Raw genomic sequence first — 19,529 nt, forward strand, 5'->3', positions numbered from 1 at the left:
CCCTGCCCGTGAACAGAGGCCCGGGGCCAGCCGGGCCCTCACTGACAGCCTTTCCCTTCCGCCTACAGCAGGAGCTCACGGCCCTGCGCCAAGGGCCTGCACACATCAGCCTTTTTAGGGCATAGCTAGGGACTCAACATTTCTTTTAAAAACACATTGTGCATTTGACAGTGCTGTTGAACACCATTTATTTGACAGTGCAACTTATCAAATTCTAATAAAACCCATGAAAATCATCACAAAGCTAATTTTAAAATTTTATTAAAAATCACAGTTCTAAAAAAAAAGTACAGTGACCAAAGGTAGCTCCTCAGAGATGGATGGAGAACACTGCTTCACTGGTCCAGAGTGCTCTTTGTGGGGCTGGGGTCCTGAAAAACTGGCGTCACCCCTGCCTCTGAAGATCCAGGTGGGGTGCAGTCATTGGGCTGCTGTGAAGAAGAATTCACCGTCCAACAAATGAAAACAAGGCTGGTGACAGCAAGTGCGGCGGAAGGACATGCTCAAAGGAAAACACACCTAATTATTTTACGACTAAGGGGTTACGACTCTGCTACAGAAACCTTCGGGATCGCTGGGGGACACAGTGTTTGCGGCATCGGCCATCAGTTGGTGTTGGCCAGGGCTGTCTGTCTGTCCATGATGCCCTTTTGTTCCCGCTAAACAAGGAAAGAGGTGATGCCCATGGGGTGAGCCCAGGCCCAGGTGAAGACATGGGTAGAGCCATCAGAAGGGCTCATTATACTGACTTCCAAGGGCCACAGCAAAACTGGTATCCATGGGCCGATGGCTGCACAAGGTCAAACTTTACTCAGGGATTAACTCACGCTAGGGGTCTAGAAGAGAACCCTTGGGGCTTATGTCTTCAACCCAATGTCACACTCAGGGAGGCCCACTGGTGGCGAGAGTCAGGGTCTGTGGCTTTATTATGAATTCATACTTTCTTTAGAAACTCATCTTTAGATGGCCTTGGCCACCAGGCTGACCCCCTACTACGAATACAGAAAAAGTCGGGGAATTCTGGTCGCACTCTCCCTCTGGGGGAGACGCCACAGAGACGACAGCCCACAGCACCCTGCCTCTGTCCTCCTCAGCCCTGAGAGGACGGACGTCCTCCCCCGCTGGGTCTCCATTCAGGTGGAGTCTTCAGCGAGCCTGGGACAGAAGCTCCCAGTGGGAAAGTAAGCCCAACAACTCATCCCAGCAGGGCCCACTTTTCACGGGACGTGAGTCTTCAGTCTCAGAACACAGAGCAAAAGCAGAATCCAGCCCTTTTCCCCTTTACTGGCTACTACTTAGAAACCGCACTGGTCCAGCTTGATCTTTTCAAGCCTCGAGGCACTTGTACGGTCAGGAAAGCTTCTCAGCGGCAGGGCGCCGTGTACGTACGGCCTGTTGGAGCCTCTTCTGGGGCCGCCAAGCGCCTCCTCCTCTCCCAGCCTTCCCTCCACTGCAGGCTCCCATGCCAACTGTGCCCGCTGGCCGCTGAAGACCCCTGGAGGGACGAGAGCCCTGACACCACAGGGCACCGCCGCCAGGCTGCTGTGTATTCGAATGTAGCCCAAGAGCCAGAGGACCGGGAAGAAAGGGAACTTGGACACATCCTGAAAATAACCTGCCATGAAAACCACACAGACGAAAACACAAGGGAATGCACAGGTCCTTTGACCCTGCCGGCCGTCTGTCTGTCTTCCCAGGCTCTCCTGGGACCGTGTGCTCCGGGTGGAGCGCGTGTTCCCGGATGGGCTTTGGGGAACAACAGTCAGGGCACGTCCCACAGGAGGCTGGCCCTCCCGGCAGGCAGAGGGTGAGGGAGCCTCAGAGTCAACGCACTGGAGTGCGCTTCCCTGTGGCTGCTCCTCCGCTCCGAGGCAGCCTCCGACGGCGCGGGAGCCTCAGTTCACCACGTCGTAGTAGTAATTGCGCAGCCGCAGCTCCACCGCCACGAATCCCGGCCTGTTCTCCACCCTGAAAAGGGAAGATATGCATGACTGTTTGTCATGGGCCTCTGAAAAAGCGCGGCTCACACCGCGGCCTTTGCAGGTCGAGCGTGCAGGCTGCGCCCCCTGGTGGCCCCCTCCAGAGTTGGGGCTCACAGCGCGTCCCCAAGCCCTGCACCGGGTGACCAGAGGCCTGGGTGAGAACAGTGGCCGGCCTGCCCCAGACCTCCAGAACCCAGTCTACTCTCAACAGGCTCGCCAGGTGACTCAAGTCCCCCCTAAAGATGGAGACATCGTGCGCTCCACATCGGGATGCATCATCCCCAGGTTCAGAGACCGTCTCCTCGTGATTCAGCAAAACAGAACGTGTCCGAAAACACTTAGTTGGGCAACGTGCTGCAGACATATACTTAACGTTTGACTCATAACCTCAAGAAAAACAATACGGGCACAATTTAAACTTTCCCCTCCCACCCCCCCATCGGATGGCTCTGGATTTCCTGAACTCGTGCCATTGATATGGGTTCCTATGAAAACCCAGAACTTGCCAGGGCAGAAACAAGGATGCAGGTGCTGTCTCCTACAAATCTTAACACGGCCTCACTCCTGTGTCACTGTTGGCGGGTGAGGCAATGATGTAAGGAAATGATGGGTGCAGGTTTTCAACAATTTGCAATCTCTACACAAACTTTTACAGACATCTCTGCCTTCTCTAACACGGCATCCTGAATAGGATCAGATGGAAACAAGTATTTCTTAAAAACCCGAGAATCTGTCCTCACTTAGAAGTTATTTTTCCTATTTTGCAAGATTTGGGGCTCTAGTGCAAGTGGATAAAATTGCCCAATAAGTGAAATAGAACCTGAGGTTAAACTGGATGAACTGCCCACATTCGGCTTGGACCGACAGCAGCTGCAGTTTCTCGGATGGAGCAGCCAGGGAGCATGCTCGAGGACCGATCGCTCACCATTATAAGGGCAGAGAGGTTTCTACGGAACCAAAATGGATTGTTTTGTCAAGTGGCATCAGCATAATGGGGTACCTACAGCTTTCAAGAGCAAGCAAAACCATGATAAAACTGCTTGAAAATATGAGCCATCTGAGGTCACAGCTGGGGGTCCAGGCCTCCTTGGGCCTCACTGTAGAGGCCGTGTCTCTGGCCACCAGAGGGGCAGCCTCGTGCTGCTCCTAAACTTCTACAGCCAAAGAGAACACAACCTCATCATATTTGCCAAACAGGGCGTTCTGCTCCAAGGGTGGCATCCAAATGCACCAAGAGCCCCTTTGAGTCTTGCTGTGAGGGCTTCATCCAACCCACAGCCAAGCACCAAACAAACTAACAGAAAGAAACAGGAACATGGACGGGCCTCGGCAAAGTCCCCTGGTCAGGCTTCCCAGGGAACCCTCCACACTATGGGTGAGGTTGCCTCCAGGAAGCCAGGACGATGCTGAGCGTCGGCGGAGGAGCGTGCCCAAGCATCTAGGGCACACACTGGCTTCCGGTCCACCCCTGGCCTTCCTGTGCTGCCTCTCCAGCCCGGGGTGCTTTTCCGGCTCTTGCCCTCATGCCCAGAGGCCCCCTTCCTCTCCTCTCGTTTCCCGCACCCAGGCTCCTCATCGTGCAGTTCTCAGGTAGAACACTGCTTCCTAAAGAGGCTGGGATGAATCCTCTAACGGAAGTATGACCCCCCCAAAATCTCTACTCTTGTTCAAAACTCCCCACAGTTTGCTTTGTAGCACCCATCACAATAGGTACTCAGCTGTTTACATGGGGGTTAATTTGTCTCATGTCTTTGAGCAACACTCAGCCCCCAGCCCAGACCAGAACTGGAACCTCCATGAGGAAAGTGTCAACTAGTGCTATCACCATGCTCCATACGTGGAGGGCAGTCAACAGAGTGTCAGTGATAAATCTAAGTGTGTATGGTATGTCTGTCTGTCTAAATATCTATCCATCCATCAATCCATCCATCACGTATTGATTGTTCAATCTATGACCTATCAATCCAGCATCTATCTAGCCATTTATATATCCCTATCTATCTATCACCTTGCGGAAGGCGGCTGACTGTTGACAATGGAGAAAACGATGGGAAAAAAACTAGCCTCAAAACGGACGGAAAATATACAGGGATCATTTATAATCACTTCATTGAATCCGCCAGATTCTGGAGGCTCCATCTGCTCCCACGCCCCAGGCAAATGCTTCATTTCCTTCTGCGGAGAAACTACCCCAGCACGAGAGGCCTTCATGCACACGTGCGCCCGCCCCGCCTGGGCCCTCCTCGGCTCTCAGTGGCTGCTGGACTCGTCACTTCTGAGGACACGCTATGGAACACACTTATTTTCTTAGCTTGTTGTTTACTGCCTGCCCGCCCTCCCCTGGCCTGCAGGCTCTCACAGGGCAGGGCTGGGCCTTCCGTGAGCTTTCTGAACCCCCACCCCAGGCACTGGGGACAGTGGCCTGACACAGCAGGCTTGGGTGGTGAGTGCAGCCACGTGAAGGTCCTTAGAGGGTGGGGAAAGGACCAGGTGCTGGGGCCGGTGGGGAGCCTGGACCTCGCAATACCCTGCTGGGCCTTGGGCTTACTGATCTTCAAATAGCATTTGAGCTCCGTCCAGATCATTCCTGACCCAGAGAATCCCGAATGGCCCAGATTTTCCTCGGTTAGGCAGAAGCCTCGTTTTTCAGGAGGAAGAGTCCCAACTTTTCCCAATTTGCATGGGGTTTTCCCAGAGGCTTCTCTAATTATTGGGACAGGATGTGAATTGACTCTGGAACACACTTATGAATGAAGTCCCCTCCCGCCCCCGCTGCTGGTACCTGTTTTTCTCGGGGCCAGTGTTTCCTTCCTGTCTTTGGCGATGCACCCCCACCCCATTCAACCTCTACAGGTACTGCTCTGGGTGTCTTGTGTCCTCTTCAAAAAACGAGAGGGCCAGGGGTGACATCTGCCTCCTCAGGGTTCCGTCATGGGCACCAAAAGTCCCCCCAGGACATGTCTGGAGCCGATGAAAGGCGAGGTACGCGGAGACCCCGGCTGCCCTGGATGGGCGTCTTCCCTACAGTCTCGGGCAGGTGGCTCGTGCCGACCAGCTCCTGGCGCCCGTGAGTCCTCCTGGTTGGCACGCCCGGGGAAATGCTGCTGAGGCTGTTTTCACTCAGCGGCACATCATCTGACTACTGATGTTCAGACAAAGTCTCTGCACACCTCCCACCCCAATCCCCACTGCAGGTCACTACTAGGAAAACTTGAACCTTCAGAAATACAGCTGTGTTGGAAAAATATCAAAGTTTAATAAAGGGTCACCATTTCTAATTTTAGGCATGGGCTGCCGTCACTATTTCTACTCGACTGACACTTGACGCCTGTGGCTGATTCCTACATATTGACTTGGAACTCACCAGAAAGCATTCCTGGGGTTGGAAGCGATGGGAAAGACATCCCAGCCCGTACTCCTCACTCAGATCGTGACTTAAATCTCCAGGTGGGAGAATACCTTGGAAATAACGTTCCCTTACGGAAGAGTGCTCTCCTTAGCTACGACTCCAGTGAGTACCAAAAACTGTCTTCCCTTCACATCCTCCTCCCCTCGGGCACCATGCCGGCAACAACAGCACAGAGAGCTGTGCGTGTCCTCAAGGATGGAGGCGGCAGCAGACCCGGTCCTGGTTTCCTAAGGCACGAGGGCATTCAGCATGCCCACTGCGCCCCCCCGCCCAGCAGGGGTGTGCCCTGGCTGCATCACCCCGTCCACCACCGTTACCCCGCCAGGCACATCCCTTGAGCACCCATCCCCACCCAAAGCCCCTCCCCTGCCCACCCTCCCAGTCCTCACTGGTAAACACCCCCACAAAGAACAACCGACAGAAATAAATATGTCAGTATCAATGTTAAATGCAAACACACTAACTTTACCTCCCTGAGAGTTCACTGGAATTCCAGTTGTTTTCATTTGTTTCAGAATGATTTAAAGTTCTTTTTTCCCTGAGAAAGTGAAATCTTCCAAAGGAAGCCGCAGGCAGGATGGGAGGACATGTCTAGCAAATGCTCACAGACCCACCCCCCAGGGCTGCCCTGCTGTGGCTTCGCACTGCCACTAGGGTCACCTGACCCAGCGTCCCTCTAAAGAAGGAGAGGTCAGTTAGATGGGAGGCTGGCAATGAAGGGCACTGAGGAAGATGCCGTGAGCTCAGGCCTGGGGGCCTGTTCTGCCCCCCGTGACTCCCCACAGCCCACCAGTCTCCAAAACTGGCAGGGTGCAGGTGCACGGTGCCTATGAAAAGCCAGGAGAAGCCTGTGATGTTCCCAGCGGCTTTCTAGGTCCCTTGTGCTGCTTGGAAAAGCCCGCTGGGCTGCGCGCATTCACAGGATTCTTGGAAAGTGTCAGCAGGAGCTCCCTGCATCCCTCTCCATCCTCTGGGTGCCACGAAGTGAGGCAGCTGGGACTACACTCAGCACAGGTGCCCGGAGACCCAATAGTGAGGTCTATAACATCGCCCTGGGGGGATTCGTCTTCTGTTTCCTGTATATTCCGTGTCCCCCTTAATTTCTAGCCTAGACTTTCAATTCCAATTTCAAAAATGGCTGGGTACCTGTCAAAGGTTCTAACGATTCTAGTTTGGGCATGGGGAGAATTCAGTCAAGACTTCAAAGAATGGACAAAGATTGGCCCCCCAATCTATTCCTAGCATTCCTCTGTTGCGGACACTCTGACGTCCCTTTAGCACTAACGACTAGGGTTACAGAAGCTCCCCCATAGGGCTTTTCCCTGCTCAGTGTCAGCAGCAGCAGACAGGGAACCACCTGCCCTCTCCCTTTGGGGCTGACCGCTGGGTCACTTCTAGATAACGATGAGATTCTTTACTTCCACTCGCATTGTGGAGGTGGGGAACACTCCCGGGACGCTGGAGAATCCCAGGTGGCATCTGAAAGCACTTGGAACATCCCCCATCCTTCAGATGCTCCTGCAACCTCAGCCATCATATCTGAGAGTAAACTGGGTCCTCAAAGTAGAAAATCTGTGGCAAGTATAGGAGCTCCTCCCGGTCCCAGGCCCGCCTGGTCGCCGAGCTGCCAGGGCTCCATGAGCACGCTTCCATGCCAGAGGTACAGGCACTGGGGCTCAGGGTTTCCCCTTGAAGCCCTTACAGGCTGCTGAGCCCGGGCAAGGTCAGAGGCCACTTCATGAAATCTCAGGTGCGATGCCTCCTTGAGTCTCAGGTGTGACGCGTTTCCCTTGCCAGCTGAGCTGCCCTGAACATCCCCCGACTACAACGTCACGTGCGTTCCGCCAGGCAGGACACGCGACGGCACTCAGGGCCGACTCCGAGGGCCACTGTTCCAAGGTCCGAGTCGCCTCTCGGGAAGTGCTACCTTAGCCAATCCATCTGTGAGCTGGCCAACTTGGTGGCCACACTCACTATGAAAGGGGATCCAGAATTCGAAAAGCATAACATTCCTGTGCTGAGTACCATGGTCATCCTCTATCACCAAAAATGGCACACAGCACCAGACCAGACTCTTACCAACATCTTTTCACTGTGACCACCCCTCCACCCCCAAGCTGGTATTATCCACACTTAAATTTTGATATACTGGATTAGAGTAACTGTCTAAATTTCTTCTTCTTTTTTTTGGTGAGGAAGACTGGCCCTGAGCTAACATGCATGCCCATTTTCCTCTATTTTGCATGTGGGATGCCACCACAGCATGGCTTGACAAGCGTTGTGTAGGTCCACATCCAGGATCTGAACCTGTGAACCCCAGGCGACCAAAGTGGAGCGAGCAGACTTAACCACCACGCCATTGGGCCAGCCCCTAAACTTATTCTTTAGACTAAAGAATACAGGCACATGGTCCAGGAGGCACGATATCTCCCCCATTGTTTGCTTAGAAGGGAACACATCCCTGATTCATGAAAAGACAGAATTTATGCTTCTTCTTAGTGCCCAGCCACTCCATCTGCCTCCAGAGCGTTTGGATAAACCGCAGGAAGTGTTGGGTACTCACTCATAGGTCCAGCACAGCTTCATCAGCTCATACATCTCTCTGGGACACCCCGCGGGGCAGCCCATCCTCTCTCCTTTCTCCAGCATAGCAGAAACTTCACTCCCTTTCATTCCCTAAAACATGCAAAATACGCCCGAACCTTTAAACAGAGCGTTCAGCAAAACAAAACAACAAATAAATCTCCCCCCCAAAAAAACAAGAGTGCACACTGTATGATTTCAGTTATATAAAGTACAAAAAAAGGGCCACCTAATAGGATGCTAGAAGTCAGACGGGGTCACCCCTGGGGGAAGGTTGGTGCGTGCAGGGAGATGGGGGCTTCTGGGCTCCTGAAATTTCTTCCTGTGGGGGCTGGCTCCGTGGGCCTGTCCAGTTTGTGAAAAATCCATCAAGCTGTACCCTAGGGTTTGTGCACTTTTTCATATGTATATTTTGATTAAAAAAAATGTAACTGAGCTGCAAATTTGATACTGGAAACAGTCATTATTTCTATTTCAACTCTAATTAATATGATTGATTTGGGTATATATTTTATGCATATTTATATGTGTAACACACAATGAAAAAATACACATTGTTCAATTAGCATCAAACATTTCTTTTCCAGTTTAGAATAAACTGAGGTCACGTTAACTGCCTCAGAAAGACTCGGTGAGGGTGTCCGGATTTTATGATTTTCAGGGTCCTGTAAAGATCATCTGATGCTTATCTGTTCTGATGACCACGTTAGGAAAAGAAACAGTAGCCACTCACCCGGTACGGCTTCTGCCCATAGGAAAAGGCTTCCCACATCAACACGCCGAAGCTCCAGACGTCACTCTTGCTGGAGAACTTGTAGTAGTTGATGCATTCTGGAGCGTACCACTTCACGGGCCACTTCCCGTGGGTCTGGGCCTGAAAGCAAAGAGAATGGAGATGTTCCATTAAGAGTAAGACTGTGCACACCCATGCTCATAGCAGCACTATTCACAACAGCAGAAGGTGGAAGCAGCCCAAGTGCCCACGGGTGGATGAACGGAGACACAAAATGAGGTCTACACACACAGTGGAATGCAACCTGAAGGAGGAAAGGAATCCTGGCACTTGCTATCACACAGATGAACCAGGAGGTGACCTTTCATTATGCTGAATGAAACAAGCCAGCCAAGTCACTAAAGGACCAACAGTGTATGATTCCACGCATCTGAGACCCAATTCACAGAGGCAGAAAGGAGATGGCGGTTGCCAGGGGCCGCAGGAGGAACGCAGAATGGGGAGTAGTTGCTTAATGCTGATAGAGTTTTAGTTTGGGAGAGTCAAAGAATTCTGGAGATCAACTGGAAACAAGGTGAAGGTACTTAAGATTACTGAACTGCGCACTCACAAATGGTTAAGATGGTAAAACTGACGTGACGTGTGTTTTACCACAATTTTAAAAAAAAGAATAAAATCATGACTCACAAAATGCCGTGTGTGTGTGCATGTATGTATTCGGTCTGAATCTTTAAAATATGTATTTAAATCTTAACATTTTAAGATTTAATTGTATTTTAAAGATTCAGACCCAATTTCTTGTGTTTTTCAGTCTGTCTCTCTCACCTCTTCCTTTGGTTGCTCGAAACTGCACGGAGCTTGTCGCGACGAAGCAAGAGTCAAGCCTGGCTATTACTTCATGGTTACGCTCCAAGAAACATTGAGCTGTCCTAAGTATATTTAACCATTTCTGTGTATTTGTCTACACTTTCAAGCCAATGCTAATTGTTTTGACATACACTGTTTGCTAGTATCATTTGAAAAAGTGTTAAAACTTTGTAATTTAAAATAGCAGTGGTAGTATATTGACCAAATGGTGCCTAGCAAAACCCCTTCCTTTGGGCTTGGGGTTCGGCGCGGTGTGGGTATGTCTTGCCGCCTCCTGTGACTGTCACTCTAACCTAGGCGCAGGGAGCTGAGCGGTCCTATGCTGGGCAAGTGGGGGACAGCAATCTGAGACCAGAGATGCATGACACGTCCCTAAATGACACACTGATTATACTTAATTATCCTTCTGTCTCAGTCATGTGACACATTGTTTTTAGATTTTTATTTCAAAAGTTGTGAACAACACAATCATGTGTGCTATTTCAAATTTAATCTGAACTTTGAACTGATGAGAGAGAAACCTTTGACAAATCCTAAATACAATAAAAGGGTAGTCTTTCTCCAAACCCTCATCCACAGAGACAACCACATTTGATATTTTTTCTTGACTCTCTCCAGAAAAATCTATATATCAGTATAAATAAGTAATGTATAATTTTGGGGAGGGATAATAAAGCTAGGGACATATGTTTTTTGCACTTTATGTTTTATTTGTCCTACTTACCCATGTGTTGTAGATATATTTCTGAGTCAGCACACAAAAACAAAGTCACTTTTGGAAGAGTTAATAGCACGCTCTTCTCCTATGACTCACTTAACCAGCTGCCTGCTGAGAGGACACAGAGTAGCGCCCTGGGTTTTGCTATTACACAACACGGTAGAATGAACCTTCCTGCCAGTGCGTGTTTGCCCCATGTCCAGGGGACTCATAAGGAGGTGCTGGGTCAAAGGGCATTTGCGTGTACAGTCCTGGTGCTGCACAGATCCAGCTGCCGTGCACGGCTCTCCGAGAGCCCAGCACATTTGCTTTCATCGCGATCATTTCTCTATAATCTTATTTAACATTTTATTCTTTTCCATTTCACTTTATTTTCTTAAAGAAATTCTCCATGTCCCCATCTTGTCGGTAGTGTTCAGTCTCTTTTTGCTGCTCCTAACATGGCTTTTATTTTTTGTACAATATGATGATTTGATACACATATATATTGCAAAGTGTCTATAATGATAACGTTCATCAACACATCCTTCACCTGCCATAATTACCACTTTGTTGTTGTTGTTGTTATGGTGAGAACATTTAATATCTATTCTTTCAGCAACTTCCAAGTACACAATACAGTATCGTTAGCTAGACTCACCACGCTGTACATTAGGGCCCCAGAGCTGCTTCATCTTATAACTGGAAGTTTGTACCCTGTGAGCACCTTCACCCATCTCTCCCACCAGTCTCTCCCACTCTCTGTTGTGATGAATTCAGTTTTTCTGGACTGCACATATAAGTGAGATCATAGAGTGTCATTTTCTGTCTGACTGATTTCACTTAGCACAATGCCCTTAAGCTTCACATAGCTTATGCCCTCACAGCTTCATCCACGTTGTTGCAAATGGCAGGATTTCCTTCTTTTTTAATGGCTAAATTATATATATCATATTATATGCATATACCACATTTTCTCTATCCGTTCATCCATCAGTGGACACTTAGGTTGTTTCACACATCTATTATTCAGATTATTTCACACATCTATTATTCAGATTATTCACACATCTTGGTGTGAATAATGCTGCAATGAACATGGGGGTGCAGACATCTCTACTAGATAGTGATTTCCTTTCCTTCAGACAAATACCCAGAAGTGGATTGCTGGAGCATATTTTTCACTTTTTGAAGAATCTCCATACTGTTTTTCATAGTAGTTGCTCCGAATTACATTCCCACCAGAGGGCATGACCGTTCCCTTTTCTCCACACCCTCTCAAAAACTTGTTATCTTTTGTCTTTTTGTCGGCAGCCATTCTAGTGTGAGGTGATATCTCATTGTGGCTGTCATTTGCATTTCCCTGATAATCAGTGATGTCGAGTACTTTTACATGTACCTCTTGGCCATTTATGTGTCTTCTTTGGAAAAATGTCTATTCAGGTCCCTTAGCCATTTTTTAATCAGATTATTATTTTTTTAATATTGAGTTGTATGAGTTCCCTATATATTTTGGATATTTACTCCTTATCAGGTATGTGACATGTAAATATCTTCTCCCATTCCACAGGCTGCTTTTTCATTGTGTTGATTGTTGCTTTTACCGTGCAGATACTTATTAGTTGGATGTCATCCCACTTGTTGGTTTCTGCTTCAGTGCTTGTGTTTTTGGTGTTATACAAAAACTCATTGCCAAGACCCATGTCAAGGAGCTTTCTCCATATGTTTTGTTCTAAGAGTTTCATGGTTTCAGGTCTTACATTTAGTCTTTAAACCATTTTTAGTTAATTTTTGTGTGTTGTAAGAAAGGTGTCCAATTTCATTCTTTTGCATGTGGATATCCAGTTTTTCCAACACCATTTATTGAAGACTATCCTTTCCACACTGAGTATTGTTGGCTCCCTTTTCAAATATTAGTTGACCGTATTTGCACAAGTTTACTTCTGGACCCTTGATTCCATTTCATTGGTCTATGTGTCTCTTTTTTATGCCAGTACCATACTGTTTTGATTACTATAGTTTTATAATATAGCTTGAAACAGAAAGGATGATGCCTCCAGCTTTGTTCTTTCTCAAGATTGCTTTGGCTATTCTGGGTCTTTTGTGGTTCCATATGAATTTTAGGATTGCTTTTTCTATTTTGTAAAAAATGCCCTTGGAATTCTGATGCAGATTTGCATTAAATCTATAGATGGCTTTGCGTACTACGGACATTTTAACAATATTAACTCTTCCGATCCATGAACACAGGTTATCTTTCCATTTATTTGTGTCTTCCTCAATTTCTTTCATCAATGGCTTATAGTTTTCCAGTGTATAGATCTTTCACTTCCTTGGTTAGAGTTATTACTAAATATTTTACTGTTTTGACGCTATTGTAAATGGGATTGTTTTCTTTATTTCTTTTCAGATAATTCATTGTTACTGTATAGAAATACAACCGATATTTGTATGTTGATTTTGTACCTTGCTACTTTACTGAATTCGCTGATTAATTCTAACAGTTTTTTGATGGAGTCTTTAGGGTTTTCTATGTAGATCATGCCATCTGCAAATAGAGACAATTTTGCGTCTACATTTTAGGTACGGATGCCTTTTATTTCTTTTTCTTGCCTAACTGCTCTGGCTAGGACTTCCAGTACTTACGTCGAATAGGAGTAGTATCAGTCAGTCACCCTTTTCTTATTCCTGATCTTAGAGGAAAAGCTTTCAACCTTTCTCCACTGAGTTTAATGTTAGCTGTGGTCTTGTCATTATGGCCTTTATTGTGTTGAGGCATAGTCCTTCTATGCTTATTTTGTTAAGACTATCATGGAAGGACGTTGAATTTTGTCAAGTGCTTTTTCTGCATCTATTGAGATGATCATATGATTTTTATCTTTCATTCTATTAACGTGGTGTATCACATTTATTGATTTGTGTATGTTCAACCATCCTTGCACTTGATCATGGAGCATGATCCTTTTAACGTGTTGTTGAATTTGGTTTGCTAGTATTTTATTGAGGATTTTTGCATCAATGTTCATCAGGGATATTGGCCTGTAGTTTTTTTTTTTCCTGTATTATCCTTATCTTGCTTTGGTATCAGGGTAATACTTGCATTGTGAAATGAGTTTGAGAGTGTTCCCTCCTCTTCAATTTTTTGGAAGAGTTTGAAGAGGGCTGGTGTTGATTCTCTCTGTGTTTGGTAGAATTCCCCTGTGAATTCTGTTGTGTCTGTCCAGTCTAAAGTATACTTCAAGACCAATGTTTCCGTATTGATTTTCTGTCTGGATGCCCTATCCATTGTTAAAAGTGGGGTATGAAGAGCCCTGCTATTATGGTCTAATTTCTCCCTTCAGATCTGTTAGTATTTGCTTAATACATTTAGGCTCTCCAATGTTGAGTGCATATAAATTTATAATTGTTCTAGCCTCTTCATGAATTGACCTCTTTGTCATTATATGATGACCTTCTTTGTCTTTTGTTACAGTTTTTGACTGAAAGTCTGTTTTGTTTGATATAAATACACCTACTTCTGCTACCTTTTGGTTTCCATAATCATGGAATATCTTCTTCCATCCCTTCTTTGAGTTTATGTGTGTCCTTAAAGCTGAAGTGAGCCTCTTGTAGACAGCATATATAGTTGGGTCTTGTTTTTAAAACCCATTCAGCCACTCTATGCTTTCTGATGGACAACTTAATATATTTACAATCATAGCAATCACTGACGGCAAGGACTTACTAATGCCATCTTATTGTTTCCTGTCTGTTTTGTAGTTGCTTTGTTCCTCCTTCCTCTCTTGCTGTCTTCCTTTGTGATTTGATGATTTTCCATAGTGGGATACTTTCATTCTCTTCTCTTTGTCTTGTGTGTATCTGCTGGAGGCTTTTGCTCTGTGGTTACTCTGAGACTCACATACAACATTTTACAAATATAAGGCTCTATATTAAGGTGATAACAACTTAACTTCAATTGTATACAAACACTCTACCCTCTTACTCCTCTCCTAACATTTTATGTTTTTGACATCACAATTTACATCTTTTTATATTGTGTGTCCATTAACAAATTATTGTAGCTATAGGTATTTTTAGTACTTCTGTCCTTTAACCTTTAAGTGATTCACATACCACCATATGACAGTATTGGGGTGTTCCGAATTTGACTATAAACTTATCTTTGCCAATGTGTGGTATATTTTCATATCTTTTTATGTTACTCATTAGTGTCCTTTCATTTCAGCTTGAAGAACTCCTTCCAGAATTTCTTGTAAGGAAGGTCTAGTGGTGATGAATTCCACCAGCTTTTGTTTATCTGGGAAAGTCGTTATGTCATCTCACTTCTGAAGGACAGCCCTGCCACATAAAGTATTCTTGGTTGGCAATTTTTTCCTTTCAGCACTTTGAATATTTCATCCTACTATCTCCTGATCTGTGAGGTTTCTGCTGAGAAATCTGCCGATGGCCTTATGGGCCTTCCCTTGTAAGTGACAAGCTTCTTTTCTGTTGCTGCTTTTAAGATTGTCTCTTGGTCTGATTTTTGACAGTTTTATTATAACGTGTCTTGGAGAAGATCCACGGGAATTGAGTTTATTTGGGGACCTACGAGCTTCATGAACTTGGATGTCTGAATCTCTCCCCAGATTTGAAAAGCCTCAGCCATTATTTCTTTAAAGAACCTTCTGCCAATTTCTCCATCTCTTCTTCTGGGACTCAAATAATTTGTAGATGGTTTCTCTTATTGGTGTCCCAAAAGCCCTGTAAGTTTTCTTCATTCTTTTTCTTTTGGCTCCTCTGACTGGATAAATTTCAAATGATCTGTCTTCAAGTCCACTAATGCTTCCTTACGCTTGGTCCACTCTGCTGTTGAAGCTCTCTCGAATTCTTCCGTGCAATCATTGTATTCTCCAGCTCCAAAATTTCTGTTTGCTCCGTTCTTATGTTATCTATCCCTTCACTGAACTTCTCATTTTGTTCTGGTATTACTTTCCTGATTTTGTTAAATTGTTTACCTGTATTCATTGGTAACTCTGAGCATTTTTGGAACAATTATTTTGAATTTTTTGTGAGACAATTTGTGTACCTCCATTTCTTTGTGCGCAGTTACTGGAAGTTTACTGCATTCCTTTGATGGTGTCATGCTTCCATGATTTTTTGTGATTCCTTGTAGCCTTACATGGTCACCTGCACATTTGAAGAAGCAGTCACCTCTTCCAAGCTTGATGGACTGACTTTGGTAAAGAAAGACTTTCGCTGGTAGGTATGGACATGCTGGAGCATGCTCTGACCCTGGGTCTAGTGGTGCAGGGTGCCAAGTGTGGGGCTACGTGATGGCTCCAGGTCCAGGGGGGTGCATGATGTCTCATTGGCTTAGGTCTCTGGGGTCCAGAACAACGACAATTGCATGATCCTTGGTGATAGCTGTGGGGGGTCTGCAGTGGCTTCAATGGTTGTTGGAATCCTCAGCAGTGCCACCAGGGCCAGTAGTTAGGGACCAGGCAGGTGGTAGTTGTGGCCAGAGCCAGTGGTAGCTGTAGGGCCTGACTGCAGGTGTGCATGTAGTGACAGGGCCCAGCTGCAGACACACATGTAGTGGCAAGCGCCATGCCCAGCAGTAGGGGCCGGGGCCATCTGTGGTCACCCTAGCAGCTGCAGGGTCCCTGGCTGTTGACATCCACTCCCATTGCAGTGGAGGCTGGTGATGAGAGTCAGGTCAGCAGAATGTAGGTGCACAGCTGCTAGTGAGCCCAGTGGTGCAGACCAGTGACAAGGGACAAGGTCAGATACAAGCCCATATGAGCCATAGGGGACTTGGCTGTCAGCATGAACTCCTGCGGCTGTAGGGGCTCCTCCCAGGTACATGCACAGCAGTGGGGGCCAGAGGTGGGAGTTGGGCTGGAGGTATACAGGTGCACAGCTGCAGGAGACAGCCACAGGTGTGTGCACATAGTGGTGGGGGTCATCCATGGGGGTATGGACTGTCGTCTTGCATGCATGCATGCAGCCACAGTGGCAGAGGCTGGCTGCTGGTGTAGATCCTGCACTCTGGCGGGTGAGGGGGTGGAAGGGAGCAAAGAAGGACTTAGGCAGCTGGCATCTGTCAATGTGAAAACCTGAGGAGAGAAAACCTCAGCAGTGAAATCTGTGGGATTCTGCAGAGGCCGTGCTGGCATTGGTTTCTTCAGCAGGTCAAGCTGCTGGGGGCCTCTGCAGAGCAGTCTGCTGGGGTTCACAATGAAATCCTCAGTGATGAGAGCTGGGGGCTCTGCGGCACCTGCAAGGGCTGTTGAAGTCCTTAGCAGTGAAGGCTGCTGGGGTGGTCTGCAGAGCAGCTCACCAGAGACCACGGTCGTTCCTGCTATGTGGCTGATGGTGGCAGCCCCGTGCCCTTCTTCCTTGTTCCTAGCTGTCTCCAGACATCTCAGCTTTGCTGGTCTCTGGATAGGGTAAAACTGAAGTGGGTCCTTCATGCAGTGCCCTGAAAGGCTGGGGCAGCTGGTTGCTCACCACTCTCCCTTTCCTGGCACGGGGAGCTTTTTCTAGCTGGGTGGTTCTCGCCTGGTGCTGAGTAATGCTGGCCTGGGGATGGGATGATGCAGGCAAAATGAAGCCGTTTTCCTACCCTTTTTGTGCAGTTATTCTCCGTTTTTTTGTCCCACTGTGTTGCTGAAGCTTCTTAAGTGGACTCCAGAGCTCTCCCAGAGCTGTTTCCCTCATGGCTAGCTGTCTAATTGTTGATTTTTGTTGGGGGATGGAGGCTTGGGTCTCCTACCCGGACACCTTGGTCCAGATTCTATGGCTTTTATTTCTATAGTGTCTTCTATATTTTCTTCCTCTTCTTCACTGATTTTTAGAAATTCACTGGTTTACTTTTCAATGGCATGTTGTTTAACATCTGCGGCAGTTTTAAAAACTGGCCCTCGCATTCTTTGACACTTCTCTTCGCAAGGGTGGGGTCTGTCCTCCTCCTCTCTTGAATCTGGGTGGGCTGTGGCTGCTCTGACCAATAGACTGAGGTCGACGGGACTCTGAGCCAGTTTCTGGGCCCAGGTCTTAGAAGCCTGGCAGCCTCCACTTCCTGCCTCTTGGGTAACTTGCTGTCAGGACCCAGCTGCCAAGCTGTGAGGAAGCCCAGCGGCACATGCAGAGGCCACAAGCAGGTGTGTTATTGTTTAATGGGTCAGCCCAGTGGAGGTTCCAGATGAAGCCCATGTCAAATCAGTCACTAGTTCTGTGAGTGAGCAGAGTGGAAATGGATCCTCCCACCTCCTTGGACCACCCCCAAGACATTGTGTGGAGCAGCGATGCACCATCCCCCTGAGCCCCACCCACAGTGCAGAACTGTGCGTAAATAAACGTGTTGTGTTGTTTTAACCCCCTAAGTTTTGGGACAATTTGTTATTTCAAGCTCTCCATCTTCTCTCTGAGTGCTTGTTTTAGATAGTCTATATTTTCTGCTCTCTTCAGTTATCATGATAAAGTGCATCTTCCAAAGCATCTCTAACTTTAAAACCTACTTCTTTTTCTGGTGTCTACCTGTGGTTCATTCTAGGCTATTGTCTCCTTTGCTCCATTTCCCAGCGTCTCTGTAAAGGGCTCACCTGATGCTCTTCTAATGATGGCTCATCTCTGAAGGGGCTCTACTCCCAGGCCAGCTTCTCCATGAGGAATGGAGTGAAAAGGAGCTATGATGGAAGCTCTGCTCCTGTCATTTGTCCTTCATGCTGACCCTTAACTGACCAAGATCCACTGTCCCCTACCACCTGCCATATCCATGCCTGCCTCTCAGAGAAAGGGTGAGTGGGTGGGTGTGGTCACTTAGGTGTGCGTCTCCAGCCACTCCAGGGGGTGGAACTCAGGGCAATCCCACAGCCCCCACCTGCCATTCACAGGAGATCTGCAACGTATGTCATCTATTTCTGAGAACGCTGGATGTTCCCAGAGAACTGAAGAGTTCTTGGCACCCTGTTCTTGGCACCCTCTTCCGCTATCTGGGTCCCATTCTCATTACATTTTCCAACTGACCAACATAGACCCTACATACACACTGTGACTGAGTTCCCCTGAGGATGGGGCTTTCTTATTGTTTTGCCTTTTTTAGTTGCTGTGAATTCATTTGAGGGTTCAGAGAAGGGTTCTGAGACATCCTGCAAGAGTCAAGCTGTTGAATCCATATTTTCCAAAGTAGTTTAACGAAGGAACTCCTTTCTTTTATTGAAATAAATCATCAACGAAAGCCTTGATTCCTTATTGTTCCAAGGAACATAGCTTGAAAGGTACTATTCTGAGTAAATCCCAAGTTGAGATATATTAGAGTATTTCCATTTTTTTTAACAACAGAATCAAAGTTTAACAAGAACATTTTTACATAGTTATTTTTAAATAGGGAAATTCCTTCTTGAAACTCTACCATAATAAAATAAAGCAAACACACATTTGCATTTCAGGTTTTTACTACCTGCTGCTCTGGTATTGGTTAAAGTGTTCCTACCTTGTAGTAGCTTTCATCAGCACGAAGTGCTTTGGAAAGTCCAAAATCACTGATCTTGGCATAATGTTGAGTAACCAGCAATACATTTCTTGCAGCCAGATCTCTGTGCACAAAATTGGACTCCTCCAAATATTTCATTCCCATAGAAACCTGATGAACCAGCTCGATGATGTTCTTATCCTTGACATGCCTGAAAGTCGCAAATGTGTCATTAGTGACAGCGGACAACAGTCCATTTCAGAACAACCAAATGTTCTCCTCACACAGTCAGAAGATGATCCCTCTCATTTCCTATTCTTCTTAAGAAAGAGTCATGAGTGGTGACAAATAACCTCATTAACCAAAGTTGTTCAAAACTGAACACCATTCTCCTGGTGTTCAGCTGGTTTGATTTTCAAGGTGTGCTTTGAATTGCATAAAAGGCATTCTAACGGGGTGGTCAGACCCAGCTCATGGAGAGCCAGGCTTCAGCTGGAATCCTTGTTCCAATATGGACAGGCAAGAAAGCCACCCCCAAGTCTCAGTTTCTCACCTGTGAAGTGGGTCTACCAACAGCTCCCTTCTATGAAGGCTAAAGACACAACCTAAGTAAAGCACAAATGTAATGTAGAAAATGGGATGAGCCATCAGTGGCTACCGTGATGGCTTAGTCTACATGACTGCCCCCAGCTCGGCAATGGCTGTCAACGAGCACAGCATGATTACTCCATCGGTGGTTGTAATCAGTCAATAGCAATGGACATTTTCAGAATTAATCATGGGAATGTAGATATCAGCCAGACGTG

General features: G+C 47.0%; 1 protein-coding gene across 2 annotated transcripts in view; it reads right to left on the reverse strand.

Moving 5' to 3' along the window:
• Positions 1 to 245: 245 nt before the first annotated feature.
• LOC124233864 (tyrosine-protein kinase SYK) overlaps positions 246 to 19,529 on the reverse strand; it is a 92,469-nt gene continuing 73,185 nt past the window's right edge. For both annotated transcript variants that reach the window (XM_046651126.1, XM_046651125.1), the window contains 4 exons: positions 18,745 to 18,934; positions 8,708 to 8,848; positions 7,955 to 8,067; positions 246 to 1,968 (listed from right to left, as the gene is read on the reverse strand). In XM_046651126.1, coding sequence (XP_046507082.1) covers positions 1,896 to 1,968; positions 7,955 to 8,067; positions 8,708 to 8,848; positions 18,745 to 18,934 — 517 coding nt within the window. In that variant the 3' untranslated portion in view covers positions 246 to 1,895. The remainder of the gene's footprint in view (positions 1,969 to 7,954; positions 8,068 to 8,707; positions 8,849 to 18,744; positions 18,935 to 19,529) is intronic.

This window comes from Equus quagga, unplaced genomic scaffold (genome assembly GCF_021613505.1).
Source record: "Equus quagga isolate Etosha38 unplaced genomic scaffold, UCLA_HA_Equagga_1.0 268.1_RagTag, whole genome shotgun sequence".
NCBI lineage: Eukaryota > Metazoa > Chordata > Mammalia > Perissodactyla > Equidae > Equus > Equus quagga.